The sequence below is a fragment of the Nothoprocta perdicaria genome, unplaced genomic scaffold (assembly GCF_003342845.1).
Source record: "Nothoprocta perdicaria isolate Ctin4 unplaced genomic scaffold, notPer1 scaffold_355, whole genome shotgun sequence".
NCBI lineage: Eukaryota > Metazoa > Chordata > Aves > Tinamiformes > Tinamidae > Nothoprocta > Nothoprocta perdicaria.
The window spans coordinates 543,541-559,708 of NW_020455594.1; the positions used below are offsets into that span (position 1 = coordinate 543,541).

Here is a 16,168-nt window from a genome sequence, read left to right on the forward strand (position 1 = left end):
TTGAACTCTCCTTCTTTGAACACCTTTCAGGTGACTATGCTGAAATGAAATTCTGGGTCTGATGAGTGTTAAATATTCGGATATTATGAACAATGTTTTGGGTCTCTTGTACCCTGCTTTGACATCAAGGCGATGTGTTTGGGGTTTAAAGAAGGCGTTGGAATGTGCAGCTTGTTCCCCTTTCCTTTATGTGCCACAGCTCTGTGGCTTAAGCACACAAACTCCTAGCCCTCGGTAATCTAATATTTCTCAGGAACTGGGATATTGAAGTTTACTGTAAGTAGAAGTGTGTGATATTTATCGAGAATATCTGAACACTAATCCATTATATTACCATACAAAACAGTTGCCAAATCTATCTGTTCAGGCAAAAATTAGAGCAGTGGAGGTAGCAGGCGCTGGAGGATCAAAAATGGGAAGTGCAAGCCCTGAGATATATATATATTTTTTCCATGTCTGATAATTTGCTGAAGAATACACAAATATAGATGTTTGTTGTTAATACACATTAACAATTCAACAACAATGCTGTTGAATCACAGGGTTTTTAAATAGACATTCTAAAATCACACTTGCTGAGAAGTGTGATTGCTTAATGAAAATGAATTTCTACACCAATGAAATGAAGGTTTTCTTATATTCATATAATGTTAAGTATTACTTGACTAGCTTCCTATTGCATCATGTTAACATATTTATAATTTCCAAACTTGCTATTTGATATTTTTGCTTCTTTTTTAGGTTGATGTGGGAGGACAAGAATGCAGACTTGATATGGAAGTCAAAACTTCATTTAGCAAGGGCGACAGAGTTCCTGAAGCTGCATCCATGTTAATTAATGAAGAATTTGTCCTGGTTCATCAGCAGTCGGAGGACTCTTCTGGGAGAGATGAAAAACCTCTGCTAAAGGTTTACTACCGCTTTGTTTTAAATGCATGTTAAGATTCTCCTTGAATAAAAGATTGCAACTTCTTTTGAGTATTTGATTGAAGATACTTGTGTGTGCTTGACAAGACAGTAATTTTGGTCATTACTCATTGCTAAAAGCTCAGACTAAGCAAGTCTGCCTGGCCGAAACAGTTAGTTCAGTTGTTCTTATACTAACTTCTTTAGGAATCAACTTTGTTAACATTTTATGGATTTTTGTATTAAAAAAAAAAAGATTTTAAAAATCTATTTGAAGGATCAGTTTAACATTGAATCTTAAGAAATATTCTTTACTTCAGATTCAGAGACTATGAAGGTTATTTTCATAAAAAAAAAAAGTAACAGGCCACATGGATATAGACCATACAAGATCTTGCTTTTCTGTGTGTTTTAATTTAGTTTATATTTTAGTTAACATTGGGATCACACCTAGCTGCTTCATTAGAGATCTCCATCTCAGTTGCAGTGCTTTTGTGATTTATTGCTTTTGACTGATTTGAGACAATAGGAATTTGCCCCCTTGAGGTGACAATAAGCACTTTGTCTGTCTCTAAAAAACTGCTAAGCATTTATGCAAATGGATGATTTCCGTTTGCGTGTTAAACTTCTGCTTTAGTAACCGTATTGGGGGAAAAAGGTGTGTGGGCTGGACATAGAAACCACGATCCGTTTTAATTAATTATTTTTTTAAACCCTGAAATCTGGCCYCTGTAGAAGTCTGTATTTTATGTTGAATGAGTCTTGTCACCATTTGCTTGCCCTTCCCTGGCACTTGCTCACCTCCTGTCTGTGGTTGGATAGATGAAATAGCTGAAATGTATTGGATATTGCTAAGAAAGTAGAATTTTCTATAAAACAAGGCTGCAACAAGGTCTCTTTCCCTGTTTGTTTTGAATGGAGGACCTGAAGGGACAAATCTGAAATTCCAATGGGAGGTCTGTAGTTTTTACTGGTTTTACTGAGAGTGAGAACAAATGAATTATATGTACTGGGGTTATTTTTGACTGAATTTTGTTCACCCTGAAAACTAGGGCTCCAGTGCACTTCTGCACTGAGCTTTTAGGTAACTGTTAGCATCCTCTGCTGTACAGAAAAATTGCTGTCAATGTTGACTCATGGGAAGGGCAACAGACTGGCATGTGAAACTAGAATGCAAATGGCTGGCTCGACTATTGTCATGGTATGTGACTGGGGAAGTACATGACTGTGGCTGGATTATTTGTTCTCTCTGTACCTTGATTTGTGATGCACTAGTTCTACAGATGGAGAACTATGTAAGAAATGCATTCATAAAGTTAATGTGCCTTTTGCTTGTCAGAAGCATGTTATTCTGTTGCCTGTTATTTTCTATAAACACATAGAGRTCAGTGAGCTGGATTTCAGGAGATATGAGAGTTTGGCAGAGAGTCATGAGCTGATTGAAATAGTGAATGGCCAAGGGAAACAAAACTGTATTCCGATCATCTTTTCAAAAACATCTGACTTCATGGAGAATGCTGTGCTTTTTTTTATTCTCAATAAATCTTCAAAACAAAACAAAAACCCACTAGCTGGCTAGTGAAAAAATGTGTGTATTGTTTTAAATTATATATTCAAGTATATATGTGCTATTGTACAGTATTACATGTATACATTACATAATGCATATTATTGATTTACTTTTCAAGTATTGCTACCTACAGTTATTTTTATTTTGGTCATCTAAATGAGCCCAGGGTAGCACAACTTTTTTGGTTCGTGTTGAGGTCATTTTTTTTTAAATTCTGTCTACCTGAGAAGTTGACGTTACAGTAAGCTGTGCCTTCTTTTTTCCTTTTCCACTTTGAATTTATTAAATACTTATACTCTCTTTTTACTGGTTGGTTCTTTCTAGCATAGCAACTTCTTTGCTAATTTTAGTACTATTATCTAGTTAAATAGAAAGAAATAATGAATCAYGGCCACAAATGTTCAGTGGATCTCGAAAGTCTTGTGTGGTCAGTGTCATTTAATATTACCGCCCTTTYTCAGTTGTGTTATGATACAATGTCATAGGTACTTAGTGTATTCTCTTGTTTAGCAGAATTTCATTTCATGTTTCATTTCAAATTTCATTTTACAATTAGTCTAACTCCATGTTTGTAAATAATATTTTCATGCAAGTAGCTCTTCAAGTGTCATCTCTGTTTTCTTACAGGTGTTTTCAAATGGTGATGAACAACTGGAGAAGGCAATGGAGGAGATCCTGAGGGATTCTGAAAAAGAGCAGAACAGCTATACTGCTGAGCAGGAAGGTTGCGCTGATGTCTGCAGCCAGGCAGGTGGAGATGTATCAGCAAGTCACACAAATCAGCTATCCTTGAACCTTGTTTTAGACCCTTCTACTTCAGGTACTGGTAAGAGAGCTCCATCTCTCCCCAAAGTGGTAGCTTTTCCCTCTGTGTTTTCAAATTCATCTTAAAAYGAATATAAGGCTTTCTGGGACTCCATCCCAAAACTATACTGGAGATACCCTGTAGCCTCCTTTCCTTTTCAGATCAAGGTTGGAGTAGACAGTTGTCAGATTGATACCCTATGCTCATCAATTGTTTTGGTCAAGATAATAGTACTTACTTTGTCTTAAGCCCTAGGTCAGATTTAAGTTTCAGGTAGCTAGCTGAACTGCACTGGAGTTGAGGTTTGAGACAAGATATTTCAGTTGTGCTTTCCTAAAGCATTTTTAATAACATTCAGACAGGGTATAAGAAAGGAATAATTTACTGAAGAGTTCAGGTCTTTTCCATCACCTTCGGACATACAAATGAAAGAATGGAAAATTCTTAGTTACTTTTTCTTTCTTTCTTTTTTTTTTTTTTTTTCTAATATTAAAATATAAGGTTGTGGCCATGTTTATGGACCTTAAGTTAGATTTCTTTTTTCCTCGGTAGTATGCAGGGCAGTTCCATGGTGTCAGATCAGATATATCCCATCGTATTTATTTGTCAAAAAAACCCAAAAAATGAAAAAACAAACAACCCCCCCCCCCCACACACACACTTTTCCATTTTAGAATGAGGTACATAAGTTAATATAATGGAAATGCCCTTTTACTTGCATGTATGCTGCATATTGGAGAACTTGCCTTACTGGCTTTTTGTTTGGTGCAGTTTTTGCAGACTGAAGGGCTTAAAACAGAGTAGTACGTTAGCATGAATGAAAAAAGAACTACTAGGTGATTTTTTTTTTTTATTATTGAGTTCACTCAGAAAATAATATGTAAAAAGAAAGACAAGTGGTTAAACTTTTTTTTTTTTTCTCTCTTCCAGAAATCTCTACACCAAGACCCTGTTCCCCCATTGAACCCCTGGAAGAGGACAGCGTATTGTTTAATAAACTGACTTATTTAGGTTGCATGAAGGTGTCTGCCCCTCGAAATGAACCAGAAGCGTTGCGTGCAATGGCAGCTATGAAGTCCTCAAGTCAAGCCCCATTATCTGTGACCCTTTATGTTCCAAATGTTCCTGAAGGCTCTGTAAGGTAGTGCACACACGGATATATTATTTATTCTTACTTTTTATTATTTGCACAGACAAAGCTCAACTTAGGGCTTCCTTCTTCCACAATGAAATGAAAGAAATTAGTTGGATTTGTAACTAAAATTATTGCTAAAGGCATTTAATTTTGAGAAATTCCTGTGAGGCAATAAAAAGTAGCCCAAGTTAATATATTGATTTGCATTGTATAACAACTATATATTACAAAGCATATCTTTCTGCTTGCTTGTTCATTCAGATATGATAAGATGCCTTTTTGTCTGGGGAGCTCATTCTCATGAATTGAGAGCTCCCTGCACTTTAGACATACCTGCGGGTTCGGGTATCAGTCTCTTGAAGCTCAAAGCAGAAACGTTATCACTTGTTTGGGCTTCACGTTTGGGTTGTCGCATATGGATAATGATATAGAATGTGATACTGCTTACTTATCAGTTTTCAAATTTTGTATACTTGGATTTAGGAGTAGTTAGAGTTTGAGATACTTCTTTATCTAATGTAGATATTTGTTTATCTAATTGCTGAAAGATCTTGTAGGTAGGTTGGTCTGTTTTGAATGATCTTTTGGTCCTGTTCCTTCCCTTAACAGGATAATAGACCAATCAAGCAACGTAGAGAAAGCCTCTTTTCCAATCTACAAAGTGTTGTTTTGTGTACGTGGACAAAACGGGAGTTCAGAGAGTGACTGTTTTGCATTTACTGAAAGCAGCTGTGGAACAGAAGAGTTCCAGATTCATGTTTTCTCCTGTGAGATTAAAGAGGCGGTAAGTCTTTTGAGGTGGGGATTGGTCCTTGTATCAGTGGGATTCAGACTAACGTTGCAGTTTAGACTTTGAGACTTATGTAGGATCATTACATTTACTCACATTTAGGGAAGAACTAAAGTGTATTTGAGAGTAGAGGTTTTAGTAATGTTGACAAATAGATGTTGAAAAAAAGAAACGTTTCTTATCAACATGTGCAAGAACAAACAGCTAGTGGCTTTTGATTTTTTTTTTTTTTTTTTTTTTTTTTAAACGGGAGAGACAAGTAAGTGATGGTAATCTAGCCATCTAGCCTTCAAAACCTTTCATATATTTGAGACTTTATTCCTTAGGATAATATATTGCAATATTACTCAAAAAATACATATATCTATGATAATACTGTTCTTTTGCTTTTCTGCAGGTCAGCAGGATTTTATATAGTTTCTCAACAGCATTCAAACGTTCTTCCAAACAAGCATCTGATAATGTTAAGGACTTTGTTCTTCCTACTCCAGATAGTGATGTGTACACTTTCAGTGTTTCCTTAGAAGTCAAAGAAGATGATGGAAAAGGAAATTTTAGGTAATCTGAATGAAGAATGAAAAGTAGAAATCTTTCTAACTGATAGGGAGACTGCCTTGGTTTCTTTAGTTAACTCTTATAAGCAAGAAGCTATTGCTTTGCTTTTTCTTCTTTGTATATTTTCAGTAAAAAGATTAAACAAGCTTTTTATTTATTTGTATTTTTAAAGCATACTTTAGATAGGGATAGCCAAGGTAGGCCTGTGTAAATGAAAAAGATAATCAGAAGTCATTTACAAATTTCTATGAAATCATCTTTCCAAAATAAATGCACTTTATTTTCTCTTTTTATCTTTTTTTTTTGTTGTTTTTAAAGGTACAAAATCCAAAYTTGTTAATGATTTAGAGAACTGTAAACTTCTCTGAGCATTGGAAAGGACAGAGAAACAAAGTCTTCTTACTTAAAAGACAGCTTTTACTTAACAAGATTTGGGGAGTGAAATRAAGAGTTGATAATAAGAGTTAATCTTTTTGCAGTGCTGAGACATAGAGAACCTAAGCAGTTTACTACTGTCTCCTCTGTGTTAACAGCTAACCATCTATACCCATGCTCAGGAGAATTATTTCTTTATTCTTTTAGCCCTGTGCCAAAGGATAGAGAGAAATTTTATTTCAAACTTAAACAGGGAATTGAGAAGAAAGTGGTGATTACAGTCCAACAACTCTCCAATAAAGAACTGGCCATTGAGAGGTAAGATCGGTATAAAATGTCACCAGGAAATTTTCCTATAGATGTATGTTCATCTCCCAAGAATCTAGAGATTAATATATCCTGGACACAACTAGGAGAAATTTCTAGTCTTCAAGTTAGAGTTTTTTTAATTATTATTTTTTTCCCCCTTTTGTGAGGCATATTTACTGGTGTGGAAGATACTTCTGATGTTCCTTTCAAGTAATCACATTACAGATGTCAGATGTCAGAATTGCAGAGTTAGCGTTCTAGTTGTACATTGTGAAGTGTGGTTTTTTTTTTTTTTTTTTTTTTTATAGAAGCCGTGTAATTGGTATAGCCATCACTGAATCGTGCCTTAGTACTATTTTTCACATATTCAGAATGAAGTAGCTGGTAACAAAAAAAGAGCGTCGTTTATAAGATGCTCTGAAAAAATATATATTATTTGAATCTTTAATGAAGCAACTTAGCATCCAAGAAAGGTACAGTGGGAAGCTGCTATGTGGGCTTAGTAACCTATATCATCCGGATCTAATGAAATTTCGTTATTACGGTAGCAGTAATGATTAGATTAGTTTAAATTAGAAAACTCCTTCTCAATAACTGAATTTAAAAATAGTGAACACCACCAGATGGCAATCTTACCGAAAGAATTAACAATGTGGGGTTTCAGTTTTAGTGAATAGTGAGTTGAATATAAGAGGAGAATCAAAAATCCAAACTAAGAATTATCTCTTCACTTGTTTTCAAGCTCTTCTGTCAAAAATGAAGATCAAATGTTATATAAGAAATAAAAATACAGGAAACTTAATTTATTGAAATTATTTTGGTTTATAAAATTGCATTTTGGCGGATACTTTAAAAAAAAATCCTATATTCCGTCTGTTCTTAGTTGAATAATTTTGGCTTGAAAATTCAGATGAATAATGGTAAGTTCTGTGTGTGTTGAGCATTTCTGAATAATTTTAAGCAATTCTGAATAATTTTAAATTATGTAGTCTCTGGTATTTGTAAAATTAAAAAAAATTGTCAGGCTGAAGTAACAAAAGCAGAACATATCTTTTTTTTTTTTTTTTTCCTTCTCCTAATATTGATTAAAAATAAAATCTATAAATGTCCCAGGCAATAAAACACCTACTCACAGCTTAGYGGTGTCTGTCTCATGTTGCTGAATGACTAATGGCCAGTTCTTGGAATGAAAACCGTGATGGTGCTCCTGCATGAGAATTTGTTTAAAGACCAGCTTTGCAGCAGGAAATATTGGTTAGGAAGACTTCTTGAAATATGGGGAAGGGGAGCTGGCATCTTCACTTGGCACCTGCACGGACTAAGTCTCCCCCCCCGCTCCCTTTAACTCAATGCACTTCTGAATTGGGCTAGAGACTTGGTATTCTTCTCACTTCCCTTAATAAGAGTTTGAAGTTGAGCCCTGTGTTGTGTGTTGGTATAAAACCTATACTGTGGCTTTGTGTGAATGTTTATATTTGGGACTGACAAAAGTATAGCCTGCTGTTCAATCCATAGTGTCTGCGTATATGTGAACCTGTATGTTTGAGTCATTTAGGAAAGCACTATGTGAAGAAAATATCCTGTAGAGTATTTTGGTTGCTTGGTCAGTGTGTATTCTCACAAAGATTTTGTCAAGCCTTTCATCTGTGAATAAAGCATAGATCTCTTTTCTAGGATAGGGAATCTTTATGGAATGTGGTGATTTAGAGGAGTTAGTAGTGGGACTTGAGAGAGTATAAGACTAGCCACACAGTTATCCCAACTTCTGTAGATGGACCTGAGGTTGAAATTGGAATGCTTGAAGTCTCGTCCTTAGAGCTGGTGTATCGAGTATTGACTAGCTGGTTGGCATTACTGGTTGGTTGGCAAAGTGCTGCCAATTGTCATAAGCATCTATTTTGCAAGAAATAGTTGCTTGTTTCCAGCGGCTGTKTTTTTGGAGACCTCCTGCTTGAAGACTTTGGCTGGCTTATATCAGAACTTGTGCACGTCTGAGACGAGCACAGCATGAGCTAGGATCCTGTGAGCCTGTGTCTTCGAAAAGCACAGATAATTTGCCTGCCACTGAACATTGGCCTTTGCGTTTTCTGTAGCAGATAAACTAGAAGAGTAGTGATCTTCAGTCTTGTGGAAAGGGTGTCAGGAAGCTACATAGCCTGTAAATTGTTTATCAGATCACTCCTTGTTTTACATAGGATAATAATGGAGGTGGTATAGAATGTGTCTGGGCAAAATGAAATCTGGCAGTTTATGCTGCATTAGGACTCTGTGTCGAGGAACAGTTACATTTTTGACCTGTTTCTCACCTAKGTTTACTGTCTCACAGATCCGCAATGCAGCTTAGTGAATAAAAAAGATCCTTGTGTCTGTAAATCACAGAAATATGTACAAGATTACCTTGTCAAGATTAAACTTAGCATTTTTTTCCTTTATTTTTAACAGATGGTATTTTTAAGGACTACTGACATTATGGGGGATAGAACATATGAAAGTACCAACTTTTCATATAATTGTATAAAAGCATTTTTTAAAAATAGACTAGTGTGAGAGTGAATTTCTTCTTGCCAATTTCTTACACTAATGTGTGTGTAATGGCTGATATCTTTAAAGTCAGTGTTTTAAGTCATCTTTAAGACTATTTGCCTGTTCACAGCTAGGATACCAATTCTATCCTTATTCTGTAAAATAATTTCATTGTAACTTCTATAGTACATATTGTGGAGTTTTCTGATATTAGTGTGTAATAGAACACTAATAAAAATTTAGGAAAGGGTTTTTTTCTATGTTTAAAAAAAGTTAAATATTTTTATATTTGAAACTATTATTTATTTTACAGATGCTTTGGTATGCTGCTAAGTCCTGGACGAAATGTAAAGAACAGTGATATGTATTTATTGGACATGGTAATACTGAACTCATGACTAGTTTAATTTTTTCAAGTTTCTTATAACTGATCCTTTGTGCTAACAACCATTACAGATGCTCATAAGTTGAAAACACAATAGCTGACATTCCCCCAAAGATGTCCGTTGTCACCAACACTGAATTAAAGCATGTCGATGCTCTCTTGTCTTCAGCTCCATATATACAGTAGCCTTTTTTCTTTTCTTTTCTTGCCTAATATCCTTTCTCAGAACATTAGATCATATYCTCTGTTGAGCTTACTTACGGTATTACTTTGAAGCTCTTAACCTCTCAACACTCACTGGTTTTGGTTAGAATAGTTAATAAAATCCAAAATGTTTTTGTTTTTAGGAATCCATGGGAAAGAGTTCTGATGGGAAGGCTTATGTGATTACTGGAATGTGGAATCCTAACATGCCAACGTTTGTAGTACTTAATGAGGAAACTCCTAAAGGTAATTAAACTCATCTGTAAATTTGTCTTATCTGGCATAGGTTTGATCTATTATGTTGTCTTGGGRATCATAGTGTGTATATCTGAGTACTTATAGCATGACATCCCAATAATCTGTGGCTAGGATCAGAACTTGCCTATATAAACAAATGCAATGTGAATAATTGTTCATTGAGCTATGTATTACTGATTTGGTCCCAGTAGGTTAGTATTTGGGCTTTACATGTGTTTTCCTCARTTATCAATATTATTGGTTCTAAGAAAGTGTTTTTTCACTTGATATACTCAGGAGAGCAGTATAAATCCTGGGCATTACTGTTACTTTTATGCTTTATGTTACCTTATGCTTTGGAGCGAATTGTTTAGAAATGGCACTACTTCTCCTTCAGTTTGGGGTTGATGGAAGTGCATTGGGGTCCTTGAGTGGTGATGTAAAGTTGTCGTGCAAAGCTGGAATTGGTTTCCTGTCGCAAGGCAGAGGCTACTTAAAGACACATCCAAGTACATGTTAGTGTCACTTTTTGCTGCTGAATTTTCCAATTTCTTCCTGCCTTGTAGCATGTGTGCAAAACTCTCGCTGCACAGCCTGGCCCATTTTACAGTTAAGGATACAGCTGGGTCTTCTTGTGTGTATATTTTTCTTTAAATAACAATTTGCCTCTTTGATCTGAGCAGACAAGAGAGCTTAGCTGTTTCTAAATGTTTATTTTTAAAAGCTGTGCTTTTTTTCAAGAAAGACAGCAACTGACATGCAAAGTGATGGTTGCTACCTCCCACTGGTGAGTGCTCTTGGAAGCAGGATCTTTTTTTTTGCACTCTGAACCTGCAAGATGATCTTGGACTATTTGAGTGGGATCTTCTGGTCAGCTCATCCTACATTCTACAAGACTTGAGAAAGTTTGAGTTATGCCTCAGCACCGGAAAGGGATAGCTATTATAGATTAGGACTTCTGCTCCATGTTTTACTGCTCTGATAAAGACTGTGTGACCCAGAGCATGGGACAGGGAGAGATTATTTTTTGAGCCTTTCTACCTGAGGAGAATTTTGAGTCCTACCTGGCAGAGTATGGACATGAATGTTAAAACGGTCCCAAGTGTTTCTTATAGTTCCGAGAGGGTTTGAGCTGGAAATGATGTGGGAGATGCTTGATGTGGATTTGTTATACGTATCTATTTCCTCAAACATAAGATTTATGTCTTTTCAATGTTACCTTCTTCTGTGCAATTGTCTTCTTGTGATAAGAATCGTGTCTTTCAATGCTGTTTTATCTGTGTGACAATTGACTTCTCTTCCTACAGATTTACTTTGTTTTAGAAAGTTACTGAAGTTGCTTGGAGTATTGATTAATGCATACTCTTACCTATGCAGACATGTAGAATGTAGAATTTAGACAAATAAAATGCTTGCAAGAGAATCAGTAATTTAATAGGTTTCAGTTTCAACYGGAGTTTGCTTCTGTAATTTTTGTTTGTCATTTTGAGAAATGTATTGACTGCTTTTTTCTGTATGTGACTTATTTTTGTGTTTTAGATAAACGTGTATTCATGACTGTTGCAGTGGATATGGTTGTCACCGAAGTGGTAGAGCCTGTCCGTTTCTTGCTGGAGACTCTTGTGCGTGTGTATCCTGCTAATGAACGTTTCTGGTATTTCAGCAGAAAAACCTTCACAGAAACTTTTTACATGAAGCTAAAACAGGTAACTTGGGCGGTTTTGTTTGCTTATTTTATTGTTGTAGTTGCTAAGGGTACTCTGTTTGTCTAAATTATTTTGACTCCATGAAAGTAACAAGAATCCTGAGTGTTACTTTTTTAAACCAATTACCTCTGTAATGTTTTGATGCATAGTGTTTAAGTAGCGTATAGAAAAAGAATCAATATGTCTGTAACCCACAAATTAGAATGAGTTGCAACCATTTGTTTTAWAAGCCATTTTATTTTCTCTACTTACCACTGTAAGAATTGATAACTTTGTATCCAAAACAAGTCCATTAGACTGGTAAAATCAGGAAATGGGTCTTTCATTTTTCATTGTAAAACTAGTTTATATCTAACAAAAGGAAATTCTCACTGCTGAGGTTCAAAGGCTTAGCAATTGGAGAATAGGTTCCTGGGAGAATGAAATCAATTAAAGTCAAAGAAGCCTTTTGCAATTGTTTAAGATTCAGACTGTCACTACTGTTATTTCAAAGTATCTGAGAAGTTATATTTTTTTAATGTTTTCCAAAAGAGAAATTTGTAAGAGTTCATCTGAAAAAGTAAGTTCTGATGTGTAGATATGTTTCCTGCATTTTCATGTTGGTGGCTGCTCATGGTAGATTCTTGTCCCGCTTGATTTAATCTGCTTTCCTTCTCTGCCCCAGAAATTTATGAAAGGTGATGGTAAGGAAATTATTGTTGCAATTATGTGCTAAATTAGAACTATCTGTGTAATTTTTGTCAGTATTCATAACCTCATGAAGTATTTTAATATCACTGAAGACTAAAGTGTTTTTAGCAAATTATTTCCCCTGAAATATTCCAGTTTATCAGACTTCTCCTGTGGTTCTGGTGCAAAAAATCAATAGTATAGGCTGACTTTGCMATATAGGGAGCTATTCTCTTTGCTTGAAGCCAAAGAAGAGTGATTTAATTTAGGCTCTAAAGTAAATATTTAATTGTTATCTTGTGGGCTGTTATCTTGTGGATTACACTGAAAAAAAAATGTTGAGGAGACATGACAAAAGTGCTGTTGTGTTTAACATCTGAGTAAGTAAATCTTATGCAAAAATTTTTCTGTAGTTCTTCTAGAGTTTAACATAGTAACTTGGAATTTGAGAAAATTTGAGAAAAACTACTAWCATATGCAGATATAGAGTATAAATACGTTTGTAAATTTGAACAGTACATTTGAAAACATGTATTTGAGCAGAGTGWATTTGCAGTGATTTGATCCTTAAATAACTGACGTTTTCTTCTAAATAACCTTCTAAATAACCTCTAAGTAAATAGCCTTTTAAATTTTTGAATAATATGGATGCTTTCTTTCTCTGTTTTGTTTTTTATAATGCAATGACTGACATGTGTGCGCCTCRTCTCCCCGAAGAAATGCATGCTAGCACTTCTTCCTACTTCCGAGGAGCTGTTCTGCAGATTTTTTAGAAAAGGAACACTTAATCATAGTAACTCTTCTATGAGATTATCCACTGGTGATGGATGGGAGGATTCTTCTGTAGGCCTCTCTGTAGACCTGTAACAGATTTTTATTCAGCYAAATATCAACATCAAAATTAGCAGATGTTCCTGCGGATACCTTTGAAAGAGGCGCTGTCTCAGGATACTCTTATTCCTTGGACAATGACTTTGTAGTTGACGTTGGGATCAAACACTTAAGAACTTGTGGTGAAAGCAGTTAAGTGGCTTCTAGGGACCCAAAATTAGATTGATTCCAGAAGTCTCAGCTTCAAGGATAGACGGTTCCTCTACACAGGACRAAGGATCTTGTGCTGTAGCTCACCTGATGATGCAAAATTGTTGGGATGATGTTTGCATTCATTTGTGCAAATATAGTATGCTGGTGTGTGGGGGAGATGTAACATATATGTTAGGCACAGTTCCAAGCTCTACCAGGCAGACGCCTTGGCACGATGCTTCTGATCARGGCACTCTGAGCAAGATACCAGTTCTGGTGAAGAATTATCTTTTGCTGATGCTAAAAGGGAAGGAGGCAGTAAAATTGTATTTCATTGCAAGAGCTGGAGGGGAACTTCCCTTATCAGCTGAAAAAAAAAAAAAATCAGAATTGTGGTGAGGAAAGATTCATATAAATTGAATAGTGTGAAACCTGGTTGGTGAAGCAGAGTCAGGTGTGAGGAACGACAGAAGCGTAGCTGGCCAGGTGGTGTTTTAGGATTGCCCTGCATATATCACTATTACTTGCAAATATCTTCTTGGTCAGAACACGTTCTTGATAAAGGCAGATACTTGTAGGCAGCTAGCTCAGGCATTAATAAATGGGGTCATTTAGGTGAACCAGAACCTACCTGAGGAACTGCAGACTTTGTAGTTCTTGTAAGTCACAGGAAAATCAGTACTGCTGCTCATGCCTCTTTCACCTCAAAAGGGTAGTGGTGATTAATAACATTAGTGACATCAACRTTTGATTGATTTAGTCAAGAGCTTTGTAATTACTTGATAATGGTGTTCTGGAAGAATAAAACAGATAATAGCTCTTATATCATCCTTCTAAATGTTATAAAATACAGGGGATTTATACCTTCTCCCTGAAGTTCATCAGGAACTTCAGAAGTTGGCAAAACTGGCTGCTAAGTGTAAGCACATGACTGTCTTAGGAAGTATCTTCAGGCTGAAGGGAAGCAGATCTGAGTGATTAATATCTTTAAACTGCACCAGAAAGAATTGCTCAGGATAAAATGATTTATATTGTGTCAGTTGAAGCAGCCCCTCTTTCAACTACCCAACTGAAGAATTTCAGCAGCTTGTTGAAATTGCAAGTACTGCCTGGCAGTTTATGTCTCTCTCCCGCAAAAGGTGTCATGCACTTTCCCAAGGGGAAGAACATTTTGTTTTGTTGTTGGTTTTCTTTCTTTGTTTCTTTTCTAGTAGAATTTCTGCTATCAAACTTTTTTTTACGTCTTCTGTAAACTTGCTATTAGATTTCTTCCTTTTAGAAGCATATTTGTCTTTCATTTAGTTTRAATAGCAAAACTATGAACATACCCTAAATAAAATTGTTTCCTTTGCCTTTTTGTTGCCTTTTTTTGGATGTTTTTCCTTGCTTAATTTGATGTATTAGTGTGCTCAAAAATGCCGTATTTTAACTACTTTAGCAAAATGATAAAGGCAAAAAAAAAAAAAAAAAGGGATGAAGTATCTGAAAGTTTTGGGCTGGTTCTAGTTCATTTAATGCAATTATTACTTTGCAGTTTTATACAATTCTATACAGGTACATTAATCACAATGATTCACTGAGTGACAGCTTTGAATTCAGAACTGTAAATCAGAGGAAGAACAAATACTTGGCTTGCTTTAAAACTTGTGTTTTAAAGCAACAGTGTTTCAAATATTTGAAAAATGGTAACTACCCTTTCCATATGGAAGTCCAAGTGGATACATTGAACAGGAAAGACCTGGATTAAACTCTTAAGTGTAACAGGCAGAAGTAAAAACAATACAAAGCAAACAACTCCACTCACCCTCAGCTTTTGAGGTAGTTGGCCCTGAACATTATTGAAATCCTATATAGATGAATCTGAGAGGAAAAACTGCTTTTGCAGAGCAAAGTGCTTTCCACTGAAAATGTTCTGGACTCAAATATATGTAATTACAAATACCACACTCAATTTTTCCAGAGAATTTAACTGCTAGATTGATATATACAAGTAYGTTAGGCATGAAACTGTTATATATTTTATAGCTAGGTACAGTCAGTAGATTTCTGCACTGAAAAGAAATGTATTACATATTACACTCTCTGTAACAAAGATGAGTTTTTCTGTTCTTTTATAAATAACCACTATAGGAGACTTTCACAATTTTGGACCTTTAAAAGGTATGAACTTTTTTTTCGCCTTGCGTCTTTTGCTGTTTTTTCTTTTTGACTTCATCTCATTAAAGCTATGTTTAAATAGTAAAGCATTTTATTAATCCTAGTTCTGAACCATGTTTGGTTAAGATGGTGGTTCAGAGGCAGCTTTGGAAACAGCACACTTGTATTTGTTTTTCTCAATATAAAACTTGAAAAAAAACAGTTTATACTGCTGCCAGTCTGCATATGCCATTGCAAAGAAATTTGAGGGAGTCGTATGCAAGTTATTCTTCAGTCCCTCAAGTGAGATTAATGTAAATTTTGCCTTGGTTTTGGAACATCATTAGAACTATCCTCCAATGGGCAGACCTAATGTGTGTATATATGTCTTTTGTTTTAGTCTGAAGGGAAAAGCCACACAAGTGCTGGAGATGCGATTTATGAAGTTGTCAGTCTACAAAGAGAGTCTGCCAGAGATGAAGAACTGGCCAGCCCAACAAGTGGAGGAGGACCAATGTCATCCCTGGAGGATGAGGCAGAAGAGGGTAAGTAACGAATAGTAAAAAATGGCATTTTTCTCTAAAGTCAGCTTTTAATGAAATTGATATTTGGGAATACTTTATTGTTAATAATAATTACTACAAATCTGATCTCTTGGTTTTGTGGTTAAGCTTTCTATAACTCAAATATCTATGGATATTTTGTACGATAGATATTTGAGTTATAGAGTAAGAAGATATTTGTAGCTTGTTTGGTAGAACAAGGTTGCATAACAACTTATATGCTATTAACTCTTAGCTTCCTCATGTAGTTTCCATATTATAAATGTAGACTGCTTCC

The 16,168-nt window shown here is 35.5% G+C and overlaps 1 protein-coding gene across 1 annotated transcript in view; it reads left to right on the forward strand.

Annotated features, from left to right (window-relative positions):
* The window catches only part of LOC112951538 (rab GTPase-activating protein 1-like), a gene marked incomplete at its 3' end in the record, with an annotated part of 42,799 nt that overhangs the window by 13,290 nt on the left and 13,341 nt on the right, over positions 1 to 16,168 (forward strand). The window contains exons 2-11 of the mRNA XM_026044253.1: positions 742 to 909; positions 3,104 to 3,302; positions 4,212 to 4,422; positions 5,026 to 5,200; positions 5,604 to 5,764; positions 6,344 to 6,454; positions 9,282 to 9,348; positions 9,701 to 9,803; positions 11,334 to 11,500; positions 15,729 to 15,873. Coding sequence (XP_025900038.1) covers positions 775 to 909; positions 3,104 to 3,302; positions 4,212 to 4,422; positions 5,026 to 5,200; positions 5,604 to 5,764; positions 6,344 to 6,454; positions 9,282 to 9,348; positions 9,701 to 9,803; positions 11,334 to 11,500; positions 15,729 to 15,873 — 1,474 coding nt within the window. The remainder of the gene's footprint in view (positions 1 to 741; positions 910 to 3,103; positions 3,303 to 4,211; positions 4,423 to 5,025; positions 5,201 to 5,603; positions 5,765 to 6,343; positions 6,455 to 9,281; positions 9,349 to 9,700; positions 9,804 to 11,333; positions 11,501 to 15,728; positions 15,874 to 16,168) is intronic.